An 18,212-nucleotide genomic window follows, 5' to 3' on the forward strand; every position below is an offset into this window, starting at 1 on the left:
AGCTGGGCGATCACGGGTTCAGTCAGCTAATCCCGGCGCTTGTCTGTCGGTTGTCTCCCCTTTAGCTTCTCCACCATGGGCTACTGCTCTCTCTCTCTCTGTCTCTCTCTCTCTCCCTCTCTCTCAGCGGTTCCCCATCAGGCGGTGTTGTAGTAGTCTGTCTGGTCTTCTCCTCCTATAGGCTACACCGCCTTCCCCCTTTCAGCGCCTGCTGCACCGCGTCTCCTGCATCGCATCGCCTCCAGAGGTGTTGCAGCAGCAGCAGCAGCGGCAGCAGCAGCAGCAGCATCACACGGACTCGGACTGCCCCCTCGGTCCTGTCCTCCAGTCTCCGAGGAGAGGGAAATTACCCCACATCTTTTTTTCTTTTTTTTCCTCTATTTTTTAACCCTCTCTTTAGCTACACCGCCTACTGCCGGTCCGAGATGCTGCAACAGAGGCTAATAATTTTTATCATAGGTGTTCCCCATTGGTGGGTTGAGAGGAGGAGTTAACTTACTGAGAGGGGGGTGGGTCAGATGTGATCGGAAATTTGGGTGCAGGTCTGAATTCATCGATCAGTGAGGAAACTGGAGGATTACCCATCAGCTGTAGCCTCCCCAGCCTTTTTTTTTCTGTAGCCTAAGCATGGTCTGATGACTCATGATGTAAATGTGTCATTGCTTTAAAACTGTCAGTCAACAACACAACTGCATATTTTCACACACACACACACAAAGTGCACTAATGTTTACAGGTCTGTTTGGTCACTTAAGTTAGGCTCCTACATCCACAAGCTATTAGCAGTTGCAAAAGCTGGACAAGCTGGTGTGTTTCAATTATTTATCGGTGACTTTTAGCTTTAGGCTGATTTCAGCCATTTATTATGTGCACAGTGCACTTAGTTATAACTTTTACTGCCGTTGGCGGATATTCTTTCAACAATAGTTACAGCGACGAATTTCAATAGTTTATTAGTTATTTCGAGTTTCCGTTTGTTTACCAACAACTTGAGGCTGACTGTTTCAGCCATTTAGACTTTTTTTTTTCGTTTCTACCTCTGCTGTCCTGCTGCCACCGTCATTCATATTTATTTGGATATTTGTTTGTCAAAGTAGCTGTGCTAACCATGCTAACGTTTAGCTACTCCATCGATTCCATACAGCCTGCCCCTAGCAACAGAAGTATATCCCTGGCAACAGAAGTATATCATTGGCAACAGAAGTGTGCCTCTTGGGCACTACTACCCTTGGATTTGACTCGCAGGCACACACAGCCATGAAATGTTAAACTTGGCAGAGAAAAGTTCAGATAGGCTACTGTATGGCTGTGTTTTTAAAATCAGAACACCGGGGGGAGAAAAAATACAATTATTGCGCAGCAGGAATCGATCATTTTTGCTGTCAAAGATGTTACTAATAAATGTGTAGTCAGGGGTTTGGGTCCACTATCCGTGTATTGGCAGAGACTGACAAGGTGTTTTGGATTAGTGAATGAAAAAAAACCTAAGACAGATCTGAAGTCTTCTTTTTTCTTTTTCTTTTTATCTTGCTGTGAATTTTCATACTGACAGAACCACTGTGTCAGACCAAAGTCGTTATGATCCTGACGGTTGCCATAAGAGGGTAGCCGAGCTCCATGTTTCGTAGACGGTAGGCCTATAATTAGCGTTTGATATTTAGCCTCCTTCCACCACTTTCTTAAAGCCATGTGCAGGAGATGCAGTCTGTGAACGGGAGCCTCTGCCGGGAGATGGAGGGAAAGCGCCGCTCTGTTGTTCCCCTCCGGGCCCCGATTTCAGCACCAGCTCGGTGCGGACAGCTCCCGCGGAGCTGGACAGGAGGAATGAGAGAAGGAGGGAAAACAGATTCATGTGGGGATGTGGAGATGAGAAGATGAAGGAGGGAGGGGGGGAGGTGGTCTCCCAGAGGAAATAATGCCTTTCAATATTTGCCCTGCAGGCATTCAGATTCCTGCTTTACTGCGGGCCACTGGATAGAAACACAGACCGCACCAATCAATTAACCCACATAACAAACCAGGGCTGTGTGCAGAAATAAAAGTCAGTTCAGTCAGGTGAAGACAGGAGTAGCCTATCTCTACTGATCATACACATGTGTTGTCAATGAATAATCACCCGCCTTTTAATTTACCTTCAGTGTTTTCATTGGCTACAAGCTATTTTTGATCACTACTGATGTCACCCCCTCCTTTTCTTGCAGGAACGCTGTTGACGGAAACAAGAAGCTGTTCGCGATCTATGACACGAGGTAGGAAATGTCACAACAACAACAACACTAACACATCAATTATTACGGAGGGTGTCCAACTGTGTGTGTGCGCGTGTCTCACACGCACGCGGTCTCAATTATCCTCGGAATTTCTGACGTCGACTTCAATATTTGTCGACCTCAATAATTGATAGTAGAGCCCCTTGTTTTAGATAAGGAAAAGAACCCATTATAGACGATTAACAGGCTAATCAATCACGAGCATCGATTAATGGGTTGATAAATGCAGCCTGTTCCTTCACTACATACTGGTTCAGGTCCCGCCATTTTTGTAGGAAACACAGGGGAAGGCGATTGGCGCAGATGGTGTGAGGAGCACTGTAAAAAATGTCCATTTTAACAAGCCAATTATTTATTTATTTATTTATGTATTATTATTATTATTATTATTATTATTATTATTATTATTATTATTATTATTATTATTATTATTATTATTTTCAATCATTTGAATTAAAACAAAGGCACTGTGGAAAATGAGACCTACATGGAGGCAAAATCTCAGCCGACAATTAACTAAATGATTAATTACTCAGCCCTATAATTTACTCTGTGGTTTGGAGGGGAACTTTTTACAATTTGAGAAATTGGCTTTGGTTCCATTAGATCTGATTTGAACAGGACTGAGACTATGATAACCTCCACAACATTACCAATTAAAATGGTCTAATTAAACGACACACACACACTGAGTTGCTTGCAGTTTGATTTTTTTTATCCATCTTTTGTGAGTTGAACAACTTATTAAAAATGAATGGATGTGCTGGATGACCCGTTAAACCTCCTCATACCCTACTAATACACAGCAAGGATGAAAAATAAGTTTATACCTGCTCAATAACTATATATTCTAGAGGAGGAAAATAAAAACCCTGCATGTCCAGACTGTGCTGCAGCTACTGGTGGGCATTTTTTACAGTGTGTGAGCGTTGGGATTCGTCGCTCATTTGAACAAGCCGAGTGCCTTCACCGCCACCAGCAGCAGCAGCAGCAGCAGCAGCAGCATCCCCCTGAACGCCCCGCTCATCAATATGCGCTTCAGCTCCTGAATGTAACAGCCTCTCACACAGTCAGAGACGCTAAAGAAAAGCGGAGCCCAGTGTTTGATGCCAGGGAGGCGATGTCAGCCCATATTTCATATCTGACTCCATCCGACGCGAGCTGCTGACTTTTTTCCCACCCCTTCACTCGACTTTCTCCTTTTGGGCAATCAATGGATTTACTCTGATCTGAAGAGCGAGTGGAACCGTCTGTTGATTGGAGGGGGGTTGCTCTCTGCTGTAAACAACGAAAAGAAGAGAGAAAAAGAATAATATTTATAGAAACTAAGAAAAGGGTGATGTTTGGTTTGCAAAGGGTTCGTCAATTTCGCGTCTTTTCCGCGCTGGTTGTCGGTTCAATTGTGTGTTGCGCGAAAAGGTGAGTGCTTTTGTCGGGTTTTTTTTTTTTTTTTTTTTTGACAAGTCAAGGTTATTGGCCGGACTGATTGGTGCACGAGTCAAGGTGATGTTTCCCCTCTTATCATTTCAGCGTCAATGAACCGGGCAACATGTCTTTCGTGAAGGAGACGGTGGATAAACTACTGAAGGGTTATGATATCCGACTGAGACCAGACTTTGGAGGTAGGTGCCGTATTTCCCCCCACATTTAATCCTCCTTCACGCCGCAGGCAGCGCAGCTTTATTTTTGGCGCCATTCACAGTGTTGTGGTCAGGTGTAGAGGTGTGGGCCTATATACATAGTCTGCTGTTTAACCTCTTCCAGGGGCCCCTGTTGCAGTCGGGATGAGCATAGACGTGGCGAGCATAGACATGGTGTCAGAAGTCAACATGGTGAGTGAATTTACATCCCATAAATGCTTGTTTCTCTGTGTTTACTCAACCATATAATGCATGCAGTCCTGTCTCTGTCTCTGTGCTGATATACACAATGTGTGCTGGCATTCATACAACATGATTTCAGAGCTTACTTGCTAGTAGGAAGTGCTGATGTAAATCCAGTTTTTCCCCCTCTGAAGCCATTATGTGATGCTGAGATGGATGGGCTGGGTTTCCTGTAAGCAATAAAACATCTTTATCTCACTCACACTGCCAGCACAGGGTTACCATACGTACACACAATGCTCAGCCTGGGTGCAAAAAATAAACATAATACAGCCTCCAGCTCCTGTTACCAACAATGCTGATCCTCAGACAGCAAGCACCGACTTACTTAGAGGATAATTAAAGCTGGAGCACTGGTTTTATGGACAGTACAGTCCACATATGATGCATATAAGACTAAAGAAAGACATATACTGTTCTGTTAATGCTGGACTCTGTGAATCGACAGCCAGGAGAAACCTTAGCTCTCAAGTTGCTCTGCTTGTTAACCTCTGGAGCTGCAGTTAACAGAGTTTCAGGAGTGTCCACCCAGGAGGCCCTCTGAGCAGGCAGCTATCAGGGAACTCTGATTGGATTTGCTAATTCATGAGCCGGATGCTGCTCGCCCCGGCGTTGACACGTGTTCGCACACGCAGGAAAGTAACTTCAGGCTATTGTATCTTAAAATACCAGCCAACGATGACCCAAATTGCACTGGAAACAAGTGACACTGTCTCGCCCCAATGGCTACAATTTCCGTCCTTTTGCAGGAAAAATGTGACGTGTAAGACTCCGGCCCCAGTCTGAATGGAGGACGTTGCTTGTAATTGGTCTGAATCCAGGCTTTGAATCCCATAAGCCGCAAACTCTGATTCCAGACCAACACCTCTGCTCTTTCACAGGCCATTGATTGTGTAGGTGTAACCATTACGACTTTTATTAGACACGCCGGCTGCTGAAAGCCACCAAAACAATGTGTCCATGAGGAGTCGACTTCAGGTCAGTCAGGGATGCAGCAGTTCACACCTCGACCATCCACTCGGGCTTCATCACAGTGCATAGAACATCATTTCACACATATAATGCCTGGTCCTTATTACATGTGTGGTAGGTGGTAGGTGGTGGGTGGTGGTGGGCGGGTGTTGATCAATACTAATGACTCAATGATTACTTCACCAGGTGACTCCTGGCTTTAAAAAAACAGACTTTCCAGAGAGTGCTTTGAGACAAATGTGCTGTTGCTGCCTAGATGCTGTTAAGTAGCAACATTTGGTTTGTGCAAAGACGTAATATATCTTTCTAGCATACCTAATGTAGTTTTTGTTGAATCATTAATTCAGAACATTTCCTTATTACTGTACAGTTTCTCAAATCTTCTGCTTTAAAAAAAAAAAAAAGAATATCCTACAAGAGAAAAGTAATAGTACGTCCTTCATCCAACTTTTCCTCTTTCCGATGTAGAAACTTTAAAGTAGGAATATTGTAAATACAATTAAATTCAATAGAAAGTGCTTCAAAGATAATAAGCAACAGAAACTCAGATGAAACCATGTTGTCCTTCATATTCATCCAGTTGCTAATGTTTCTCATGTAGGAGTTTGTCAAGAGCCTTTAGCAAGAGATGGCAGCTTTAACTAATGTAGCGGTCAAATTAAGGCCAACCCAGCAAAAAGTATTAAAATGAACATCTGATGTTTCAACAGGATCAGAATTGTCTTTTCCTATTCATCCCGTACCTTAGCTGCAGCACTACTTGGCCTTCTTTTCTAGCCTTAACCAAGTGCTGTCAGTTCCTCGACATAACAGTGTAAAGTGTTCATCATGCTTAAATTGTCATGAGGAAATGCAGGAAAGAAAATCAGCTGGAATATAGTCAGTTATCATCACTGTGTAGATGTGCTCTGGGTTTTTATTCTGAGACTTGGCGGATACATTTGTGAATGTTTCCTCACATCAAGTGGCATTACATTTGTCTCAAAGTCATTTGCTGTCGTATATGAAAGTAATAGTGGCCTTAGGGTTTAAGGCGTTGTGTCATTATGGGACTTGAAATCCATGGGAGAGACTAGCTGCCTTTAGTTTGCATGGAGTTCAGTGATACAAGGTGAAAGAGTGAAGCATGTTAGGAATAATACAACATCTATTGCTCTAGTTAGTCTAGCTGACCCTATATGATCCATGCTGAAAGCCTTGTTTGACAAAAGTCCAGTGGTTCACATTAGGACAGACACGGAGCAGGTGAAGGCAGCTGATCAACCAGGAAGTCAGACAGCTGGGATCACACTTGAACTGATAATTAATTAGGTTTATTTGTCTTTGCCACCAGTGCACTGAGGGACTGCACATGTGCGTCTGTGCATCTGCGCTTGTTAGATGGATAATTTCTGGGTGTCATCCAGCGCTGAGGCCAAAACAAGACTGGTCAAGCTGTTTGTTCGCGCACCAGTGTTTGACATTTAGTGGATCCTTTTTATCCAACACTGGGAACCGTCTGCGTTTTCTTTTTCTTTTTTTTTCTTTTTAGCATGGGGGTTGCTCCAGAGGGAAATGGATAATGAGCGCTTTTGTCCTGACAGTGACAGTGCCATGCTTCATCCATTCAGCGCCACCAAACAGCGCAGCCCAGATAAATGCTGCTCTCTCTGTTTCTTTTAGCGAAGAATACAATTTCCAAGTTGTTTGGCAGCATTCTGCGTTAATTTCAGTAACATTTCAGTGACTAAATCCACTCAACAGGCTGGCCGAGTAGTTTTACGTAAAAGTTAAGGACTGCTTGTTATGCTAAAACGAGGCTTGTATTTTACTCTGCAGATAAAGAAAGAAACAGCATTGGGCTAAAGACATACACAGGTTAATTAGCGGTTATTAGGAACTGTGCACAAGGGGTGGAAGGGGAGGTTTGTGTATTTTTCTTTCAGTTGCACGCAGTTCATTCTCTCCCTGAATTTATATTTCAGGTTCCCTCTGTGGAATTAATAGAATAAAAGGAAGCTAATGAAGCTAATGAACTTCATGATGATTTCCCACCCAAAATATGATTTGGGTACAGTCCATAAATACCTACAGACACCCTGCAAAGTAGATCTGTGGTTGGTATTTTCTGCCTCACACTATGAGCTTTCCTGACTTCTATACTTACCTTCACTCTGGTTTTACTCGATGTGGTTTAGAAGTTCATTTCATCAATCCATGCCTGAGCTGAAGGTGGTCTTTGCAGCTCTATTATCTCGGGGAATTTCACTGGACATAACACTCGCGCAGATCAAGAGTCTTAGAAAATAAAGTGAAGAAGAGAAAGATAAGGTCTAAAGATTTATTGAATGGCTGAAGAACCTGAAGAGAATAGAGCAGAGAAAGTGAAAGATCGAAGATATTTGAAATCCAGGGGAAAGGAAGGTGTAAGGGAGAGGAGGAGGTGGTGGAAGGAGATTGAAACAACCCGTGAGCTTGCGAGACAGCGAGTGTAGGAGCATCTGTCTTGTCCTAGAACCCACCTGGCAGGGCAGGTCGACTAAGTCAGTTTCTGCCGCTGCGACTCATCGCAGGGCGCAAGCTCCTGCACCAGCAGATGCTAAAGCGTCTGAGAAAGGCACACTAATTACCTCTGAGGTTTGTTTGTAGTGCACCAGGGGCCTCCACTGATGAGAAACACATACGAGGACAAGATCAGAACAAGGCAAAATAGATTACTTGCCTACTTGGAAAGTAGTTGTACACTACATAATGAATGGATCCCCTGAAAATGTGTAAGTTGTTAGTGTTGTTTTGGAATAATAATCAGAGAAAGAAGAGGTTTTTTTTGTTTTAGTTTTAGAAAATTGCTTTTATAGAAGGTTCAGAGGTTGAAGATGAGTGGATTGCTTGTCTGCATTTGCAATGTTTGGAAATAGTGTTTTGAAGGAACTTTAAGTGGAAAACAAGGCCACTGTGTGTAGGTGTGTTTTCATTATTACAACCTTTGCTTGCAGAAATGGACATGGCATGATTCTCTGTTGCAGTAAGAGCACTTTTCCCAGGGCATTATCTGTGCCTCGCGAAGATCATCATAATATTTTTTGAGAAATGAAATGATACAGGTAGAGCCACTCACACAGGGGAAATGGTCAGAGCTGCACTGTCAGTGTAACAGGTTGAACAAGCTAGTCATCCATACACCCACAGCTGTGTGTGGGTGTTAGAAATGAAAAGAAAAAAAAAATTCTGTCATTATGGAGAGTTGAAAAGATCTCTCTCTCTCCAAATGTTCCTGCTGCCTGGTTTGGGTTTTTTATTTTAGCTATAGCTTCTCTTTGATTTTCTTTGCCATAACCCGTGTGTTTATATATCTCAGGTAATTTACATGTATATATGCATGTAGATGACACAAGGGTGAGTTTATGAGGCGTTAAGGTTAGAAACCTTTCAAATGCACAACCTGATCTGAACCCCTCTGTGCCATAATTGCCAACAACATCCAAAACCTGCATTAAATAATTCTTGGAATCAGAAATTGCCAATGCACTAACTATGGCACCCTAATTATCTTATATAGGTCTTCCAGCTATGAAAAGAAGAGAATATCTTTCCTCTGCACTCTCCATGTGGCTTAATATACCCCCATGTCTTTTATCCAGCATCCGGCTTCCTGCCTGATGGAATGTAATTGGCCTCGGGAGAGAGCATGCTGTAGGATCAAGTGATGATCACTCAGATTTAGAATAAGCAGAGCGGGCACTTCCTGGTTTGGAGTGCCAACCCACTGGTAGGATGCATCATTTCAGAGATAGGGGTTTCCCATTCTACTACTTCTAACTCTACACCCCATTCATGACATCAGTCCAGCACTGCATTACTGTACAACGTACACCTTTAAGACACTGCGCGTGTTGACCTGGGGAATGTTCAAACTCACAGCCGCCGGCTTCATTTCTTTTCTCGCCGCCACTCAAAACAGCCTTTATGCTCTGGCAAATAAAAGTGGACAGGTAATGAACTATGAACTGGATTTATGATAGGAGTTATTGCAAAGGTCATCAGTCACCGGACTGACAGTCTGATTCTACCTGCTGTAATAGATACAGCAGATATATGAGGTTTGAGAAGACCCCAGCAGAAATGGAATTGAGGAACACTACACCCTTTTCTTTTCTTATTGATTTGAGTAATATAAAGGTCAAGAGAAATCAAGCCTGACTGTACTATTGATAAGGTTTTCTTTTAAGAATTGTATGCCTTTATTACAGACCCAACAGCAGAGAGATGACAGGACATACTGTACAATGTAGAGCACAGAGAAAGGGAAAGAGGTGCATTCATGGCTGGAACCGTACAGCCCAAGGCCACCTCCATCATTTTCAGGATGTTCATGTAATTCCTATGAATATTATAATGGCTTATACTCTACTGGAGTAGAATTGCAGTGTTAGTGACTAGTGGTGCCCAGCTCTGGGGTCTGGACCCCCCAAGGGTTGTTATTATGCAAGAGCATCTTCATACCCTTATACAAGGTTTGCTTCTAAGTCGGATTCATCCAACTCTCATTACTGCACAGAATATCATTGTTTTACCTTAATGAACACCACCTGCTCATGAGGAAAAAGGAGATTGTGCCGTTTCATCATTAGCATAAATTATCTTCCTAAATTCCCACAAAAGCTTTTGCTTCATTCACAAAATGAACAAAAACTAAATAATTTGACACGTTGGAGCTTCAGCTCGTGCTGTTGTTAGTAAGGTAGGAGTGGTGTGAGGGAAACCATCACAGCAGCACTTTGCATTGACAGAAATAAAGTGTGAATAGATCTGATATGAAGTTAGATGCAAAAAGAGAAGCCCTGCTTAAGAACAAAGCATAGCAAATAGAAAATTGTAGATGTGAGACTACTACAACAGATTCTCTTCTGCTCATGTGAGTGGTTTTTGCATGAAGCCGTCTGTCTGTTTGTGAGCGTCACCGACCGAGCCAGAGCACTTAATCACCTCGTCCTTTTCTTTTTGAGGACTGGGTTAGATGATACCTAATCTCTGCTGAAAACCTGTTTCACCCCTGAGTGCTGCCTTCTTTGACGGCATCTGTTATTTAAGCATATGACACACTTTTGGGACCTCATTTAATAAGAAACAGCCCACATTCACAGTGTGTACTTGCACACAAAAAAGAAAAAAGAAAAACCCATAAGTGACAGCCAATGGAAAAAACTGTGAAAATACCGTCCAACATGGCAGATTTCATCAATTTATAAGAGACCAGAGAATCAGTTTTTCATCAGGGGAGAGAAGAGTGTGAGAAAGACTGTGTACTCTTACGTGTACTGCAATGTGGCCATGGCTCTCTCTGAGAAAATGTTCTGTTTGTACATCCATCAGTGGTTAGACCATGTCTTTTTTGCCCTCTTTTCCTTGTTATGAGGCAATACATCATAACATATTAGACAGTGTGGAAATTATCCTATATATTGAAGGCCAACACTCATTGAATGGGAAAAGCCCAATTCAATCACCTCCCTGTGTTTGCTCTCAATAAGGGACAGTGCTATTTTTACCTTTCTATAGCAGCAGAAGGAGGGGGAATAGGGACTCGTTGAGGGATTCCCCCGCACTGCGGTGATATATGCCTCAGGGCCGTCCCGAGGGAATGCTCCAAAATTACATTAAAGTGACTCAAATTGCCTTCCTGAACGTGGGGTTCATATGGAGTACACGGTGATTACATATCATATCATCGTTTTTCTCCCCAGCACAGGAATGTGAAGTTAAGTCGAGGGGAGGGGGGGGGCTTGCCGCGGTCATTTATTTTTCATGTTGCTGTTGAGCAGGGTCGGCTTTGATATGTTGTCAGATGTAATGAGGACGATTCTTTATTTTTCAGCTCATTAACACATTTCCTGCTCAGTCGTGTCGTGCGGCCGTGGGAGCTGGTGGTCCAGTCGCAGCCTGCGCTCAGGACAGAGAGCGTGTGCCGTGTGGCGAACAATGTTAGCAGGACGTTTCCTAGATTGCGGTGGTATCACGACACAGCAGTCAGTGTGAGAGAGAGATTAAATTGAATGTGGGTCACTTCACAGCCAAAACTCTGCTTATCTGAGTTCTCACACACCCTGAGTAAAAGTGCATATCCAGTGGAGTTAATTGAATAATTGAGGCTTCAACCGGTCACTGTCATTATCTCGCCTAAAAACATATGCTAATAGCCAAACAGTTGGACCTACTGGGAATTTATGTGTTGTGGGAAAAGGGAGCTTTATCAATAATTCATAATCCATAGTCCTAGTTCACAGAAAATCTCAGCCCACCTCCCTAAAAAAAAAAAAGTTACCAGGGCAGGTAGTGCAAAGCTGCACTCAGCCTCATCTGAAATTCATTTTGATTGTCTCCATGCAAGATTGATGAGGAATCCTTGGCTGCGTGTTTGTACAGGCTACATGGTTAATTTAAATCATTTATGTCTTGTGTGTGTGAGTGTGTGTGTGGGTGTGCGATGTAGCCGCTCACTGCGCTGCCCACCTGCTGACATGCGGACGAAGAGATGGAAACACATACCTGAAGCGATACCACAAGGGAAGAGGGGGGAAGGAGGAAGAGGAGCGATGCGATAAGGGTCAAAACAAGGCTGTGTGAAAGAGACATTAGTCACTTCAAGGGTTTGATGGAGGGTAAAGTTACAGTGGAAATGGGAGGGGGAGGAGGGGAGGGGGAAAGGGGGGGCAAGTCTATAGTACTCATTCATACAGCAAATTTAATTTCCACCACATGCTGTGATCAATCCACATTGACCGCTTTAATGGGACTATGACTGATAACACTTATTGGCCTTTATGTCACAAAATCCTGGAAACTGACAAGGATTTATTTTCTAATCACTTAAAGGAACAGTGGAAAGGTTAAGCTCATGTTATTGCCAGTAGACTATCAGCTTCACTGCGCCAGTGCAGGCTGCCAATGCAAGTTATTAAAAGGGAGAAGATCAATCTTTGTAACAGGAAGTTGTTAGTGTTTTTTACTCAAGGAACCCCATGTAGATACAGGAACAACATATTCATCCACCAGATCTGTATAGAGGCCAATTATTGAATCAGAGAAAGTAGTCCCTGCTTTGTCATTGCTGGATTAAAGTGGAACCTCACAGAAGTCTGTTTACAGGCGTTGGGAAATGCTACTGCATATGTATGAACCTGTGTTTCATCTGTGTGAAATCTAATAACCAGCCTCAGTGACGTCGGTTGATTCAGTTTCAGGTGGGGTGAGAAATAAGAATCAAGAGTTTACTTTGCTTTTCTTTGTCTAATATGATGGAAAACTGATTATATTTTAGTTTTATTCTGTTACCCAGACAAGACAAGATATTGCCAGATGTCAGGTTGCACTATTTTCCGGCATTTTATGGACAAAAAATGTACATTTTGTCAAATGAAGAAGGGCGGATTGTCAAGAAACAACATAGGACTGTGCCTTTAATTTGAGCAGGTTTCATTTGAAATTACTCATTGATTACTCTGACATAGGTGTACTTATCATTCATGGGTTAAATAGCCAGTGGGATATAAGCCCATTATTTTCAGGAAACACATCTGCCGCAGATACCTCTAGGGCTGGCCACTAACAATCTTTTTCATTATTGATGGATATGTTGATTATTGTTCGATCTATTGACGACATGTTTAATTTTTTAGATAAATAGCAAACTGTGAACAATGGCCCTTTGCAGTTTCCCTGAACTCATGGTGACATAAAGAGATGAACTGCATGGAGATGCAGTAGGTAATGATGTCATTTTTATATATATATATATATATATATATATATATATATATATATATATATATATATATATATATATATATATATATATTCATTCCTTATGTCACCATGAGTTCAGGGAAACTGCAAAGGGCCATTGTTCACAGTTTGCTATTTATCTAAAAAATTAAACATGTCGTCAATAGATCGAACAATAATCAACATATCCATCAATAATGAAAAAGATTGTTAGTGGCCAGCCCTAGAGGTATCTGCGGCAGATGTGTTTCCTGAAAATAATGGGCTTATATCCCACTGGCTATTTAACCCATGAATGATAAGTACACCTATGTCAGAGTAATCAATGAGTAATTTCAAATGAAACCTGCTCAAATTAAAGGCACAGTCCTATGTTGTTTCTTGACAATCCGCCCTTCTTCATTTGACAAAATGTACATTTTTTGTCCATAAAATGCCGGAAAATAGTGCAACCTGACATCTGGCAATATCTTGTCTTGTCTGGGTAACAGAATAAAACTAAAATATAATCAGTTTTCCATCATATTAGACAAAGAAAAGCAAAGTTAAACTCTTGATTCTTATTTCTCACCCCACCTGAAACTGAATCAACAGACGTCACTGAGGCTGGTTATTAGATTTCACACAGATGAAACACAGGTTCATACATATGCAGTAGCATTTCCCAACGCCTGTAAACAGACTTTGTGAGGTTCCACTTTAATCCAGCAATGACAAAGCAGGGACTACTTTCTCTGATTCAATAATTGGCCTCTATACAGATCTGGTGGATGAATATGTTGTTCCTGTATCTACATGGGGTTCCTTGAGTAGAAAAACACTAACAACTTTCTGTTACAAAGATTGATCTTCTCCCTTTTAATAACTTGCATTGGCAGCCTGCACTGGCGCAGTGAAGCTGATAGTCTACTGGCAATAACATGAGCTTAACCTTTCCACTGTTCCTTTAAGTGATTAGAAAATAAATCCTTGTCAGTTTCCAGGATTTTGTGACATAAAGGCCAATAAGTGTTATCAGTCATAGTCCCATTAAAGCGGTCAATGTGGATTGATCACAGCATGTGGTGGAAATTAAATTTGCTGTATGAATGAGTACTGACTTGCCCCCCCTTTCCCCCCCCCTCCTCCCCCTCCATTTCCACTGTAACTTTACCCTCCATCAAACCCTTGAAGTGACTAATGTCTCTTTCACACAGCCTTGTTTTGACCCTTATCGCATCGCTCCTCTTCCTCCTTCCCCCCTCTTCCCTTGTGGTATCGCTTCAGGTATGTGTTTCCATCTCTTCGTCCGCATGTCAGCAGGTGGGCAGCGCAGTGAGCGGCTACATCGCACACCCACACACACACTCACACACACAAGACATAAATGATTTAAATTAACCATGTAGCCTGTACAAACACGCAGCCAAGGATTCCTCATCAATCTTGCATGGAGACAATCAAAATGAATTTCAGATGAGGCTGAGTGCAGCTTTGCACTACCTGCCCTGGTAACTTTTTTTTTTTTAGGGAGGTGGGCTGAGATTTTCTGTGAACTAGGACTATGGATTATGAATTATTGATAAAGCTCCCTTTTCCCACAACACATAAATTCCCAGTAGGTCCAACTGTTTGGCTATTAGCATATGTTTTTAGGCGAGATAATGACAGTGACCGGTTGAAGCCTCAATTATTCAATTAACTCCACTGGATATGCACTTTTACTCAGGGTGTGTGAGAACTCAGATAAGCAGAGTTTTGGCTGTGAAGTGACCCACATTCAATTTAATCTCTCTCTCACACTGACTGCTGTGTCGTGATACCACCGCAATCTAGGAAACGTCCTGCTAACATTGTTCGCCACACGGCACACGCTCTCTGTCCTGAGCACAGGCTGCGACTGGACCACCAGCTCCCACGGCCGCACGACACGACTGAGCAGGAAACGTGTTAATGAGCTGAAAAATAAAGAATCATCCTCATTACATCTGACAACATATCAAAGCCGACCCTGCTCAACAGCAACATGAAAAATAAATGACCGCGGCAAGCCCCCCCCCTCCCCTCGACTTAACTTCACATTCCTGTGCTGGGGAGAAAAACGATGATATGATATGTAATCACCGTGTACTCCATATGAACCCCACGTTCAGGAAGGCAATTTGAGTCACTTTAATGTAATTTTGGAGCATTCCCTCGGGACGGCCCTGAGGCATATATCACCGCAGTGCGGGGAATCCCTCAACGAGTCCCTATTCCCCCTCCTTCTGCTGCTATAGAAAGGTAAAAATAGCACTGTCCCTTATTGAGAGCAAACACAGGGAGGTGATTGAATTGGGCTTTTCCCATTCAATGAGTGTTGGCCTTCAATATATAGGATAATTTCCACACTGTCTAATATGTTATGATGTATTGCCTCATAACAAGGAAAAGAGGGCAAAAAAGACATGGTCTAACCACTGATGGATGTACAAACAGAACATTTTCTCAGAGAGAGCCATGGCCACATTGCAGTACACGTAAGAGTACACATCTTTCTCACACTCTTCTCTCCCCTGATGAAAAACTGATTCTCTGGTCTCTTATAAATTGATGAAATCTGCCATGTTGGACGGTATTTTCACAGTTTTTTCCATTGGCTGTCACTTATGGGTTTTTCTTTTTTCTTTTTTGTGTGCAAGTACACACTGTGAATGTGGGCTGTTTCTTATTAAATGAGGTCCCAAAAGTGTGTCATATGCTTAAATAACAGATGCCGTCAAAGAAGGCAGCACTCAGGGGTGAAACAGGTTTTCAGCAGAGATTAGGTATCATCTAACCCAGTCCTCAAAAAGAAAAGGACGAGGTGATTAAGTGCTCTGGCTCGGTCGGTGACGGTCACAAACAGACAGACGGCTTCATGCAAAAACCACTCACATGAGCAGAAGAGAATCTGTTGTAGTTGTCTCACATCTACAATTTTCTATTTGCTATGCTTTGTTCTTAAGCAGGGCTTCTCTTTTTGCATCTAACTTCATAAGATCTTCACACTTTATTTCTGTCAATGCAAAGTGCTGCTGTGATGGTTTCCCTCACACCACTCCTACCTTACTAACAACAGCACGAGCTGAAGCTCCAACGTGTCAAATTATTTAGTTTTTGTTCATTTTGTGAATGAAGCAAAAGCTTTTGTGGGAATTTAGGAACATAATTTATGCTAATGATGAAACGGCACAATCTCCTTTTTCCTCATGAGCAGGTGGTGTTCATTAAGGTAAAACAATGATATTCTGTGCAGTAATGAGAGTTGGATGAATCCGACTTAGAAGCAAACCTTGTAAAGGGTATGAAGATGCTCTTGCATAATAACAACCCTTGGGGGTCCAGACCCCAGAGCTGGGCACCACTAGTCACTAACACTGCAATTCTACTCCAGTAGAGTATAAAGCCATTATAATATTCATAGGAATTACATGAACATCCTGAAAATGATGGAGGTGGCCTTGGGCTGTACGGTTCCAGCCATGAATGCACCTCTTTCCCTTTCTCTGTGCTCTACATTGTACAGTATGTCCTGTCATCTCTCTGCTGTTGGGTCTACTGTAATAAAGGCATACAATTCTTAAAAGAAAACCTTATCAATAGTACAGTCAGGCTTGATTTCTCTTGACCTTTATATTACTAAAATCAATAAGAAAAGAAAAGGGTGTAGTGTTCCTCAATTCCATTTCTGCTGGGGTCTTCTCAAACCTCATATATCTGCTGTATCTATTACAGCAGGTAGAATCAGACTGTCAGTCCGGTGACTGATGACCTTTGCAATAACTCCTATCATAAATCCAGTTCATAGTTTACCTGTCCACTTTTATTGCCGAGCATAAAGGCTGTGAGTGGCGGCGAGAAAAGAAATGAACCGGCGGCTGTGAGTTTGAACATTCCCCAGGTCAACACGCGCAGTGTCTTAAAGGTGTACGTGTACAGTAATGCAGTGCTGGACTGATGTCATGAATGGGGTGTAGAGTTAGAAGTAGTAGAATGGGAAACCCCTATCTCTGAAATGATGCATCCTACCAGTGGGTTGGCACTCCAAACCAGGAAGTGCCCGCTCTGCTTATTCTAAATCTGAGTGATCATCACTTGATCCTACAGCATGCTCTCTCCCGAGGCCAATTACATTCCATCAGGCAGGAAGCCGGATGCTGGATAAAAGACATGGGGGTATATTAAGCCACATGGAGAGTGCAGAGGAAAGATATTCTCTTCTTTTCATAGCTGGAAGACCTATATAAGATAATTAGGGTGCCATAGTTAGTGCATTGGCAATTTCTGATTCCAAGAATATTTAATGCAGGTTTTGGATGTTGTTGGCATTATGGCACAGAGGGGTTCAGATCAGGTTGTGCATTTGAAAGGTTTCTAACCTTAACGCCTCATAAACTCACCCTTGTGTCATCTACATGCATATATACATGTAAATTACCTGAGATATATAAACACACGGGTTATGGCAAAGAAAATCAAAGAGAAGCTATAGCTAAAATAAAAAACCCAAACCAGGCAGCAGGAACATTTGGAGAGAGAGAGATCTTTTCAACTCTCCATAATGACAGAATTTTTTTTTTCTTTTCATTTCTAACACCCACACACAGCTGTGGGTGTATGGATGACTAGCTTGTTCAACCTGTTACACTGACAGTGCAGCTCTGACCATTTCCCCTGTGTGAGTGGCTCTACCTGTATCATTTCATTTCTCAAAAAATATTATGATGATCTTCGCGAGGCACAGATAATGCCCTGGGAAAAGTGCTCTTACTGCAACAGAGAATCATGCCATGTCCATTTCTGCAAGCAAAGGTTGTAATAATGAAAACACACCTACACACAGTGGCCTTGTTTTCCACTTAAAGTTCCTTCAAAACACTATTTCCAAACATTGCAAATGCAGACAAGCAATCCACTCATCTTCAACCTCTGAACCTTCTATAAAAGCAATTTTCTAAAACTAAAACAAAAAAAACCTCTTCTTTCTCTGATTATTATTCCAAAACAACACTAACAACTTACACATTTTCAGGGGATCCATTCATTATGTAGTGTACAACTACTTTCCAAGTAGGCAAGTAATCTATTTTGCCTTGTTCTGATCTTGTCCTCGTATGTGTTTCTCATCAGTGGAGGCCCCTGGTGCACTACAAACAAACCTCAGAGGTAATTAGTGTGCCTTTCTCAGACGCTTTAGCATCTGCTGGTGCAGGAGCTTGCGCCCTGCGATGAGTCGCAGCGGCAGAAACTGACTTAGTCGACCTGCCCTGCCAGGTGGGTTCTAGGACAAGACAGATGCTCCTACACTCGCTGTCTCGCAAGCTCA

At 42.4% G+C, this 18,212-nt stretch overlaps 1 protein-coding gene across 1 annotated transcript in view; it reads left to right on the forward strand.

Moving 5' to 3' along the window:
- The window catches only part of LOC311000372 (gamma-aminobutyric acid receptor subunit beta-3-like), a gene marked incomplete at both ends in the record, with an annotated part of 70,626 nt that overhangs the window by 19,206 nt on the left and 33,208 nt on the right, over positions 1-18,212 (forward strand). Inside the window, 3 exons of the mRNA XM_083991056.1 lie at positions 2,202-2,249; positions 3,801-3,892; positions 4,035-4,102. Coding sequence (XP_083847182.1) covers positions 2,202-2,249; positions 3,801-3,892; positions 4,035-4,102 — 208 coding nt within the window. The remainder of the gene's footprint in view (positions 1-2,201; positions 2,250-3,800; positions 3,893-4,034; positions 4,103-18,212) is intronic.

The sequence above is a fragment of the Trachurus trachurus genome (genome assembly GCF_905171665.1).
Source record: "Trachurus trachurus genome assembly, chromosome: 2".
NCBI lineage: Eukaryota > Metazoa > Chordata > Actinopteri > Carangiformes > Carangidae > Trachurus > Trachurus trachurus.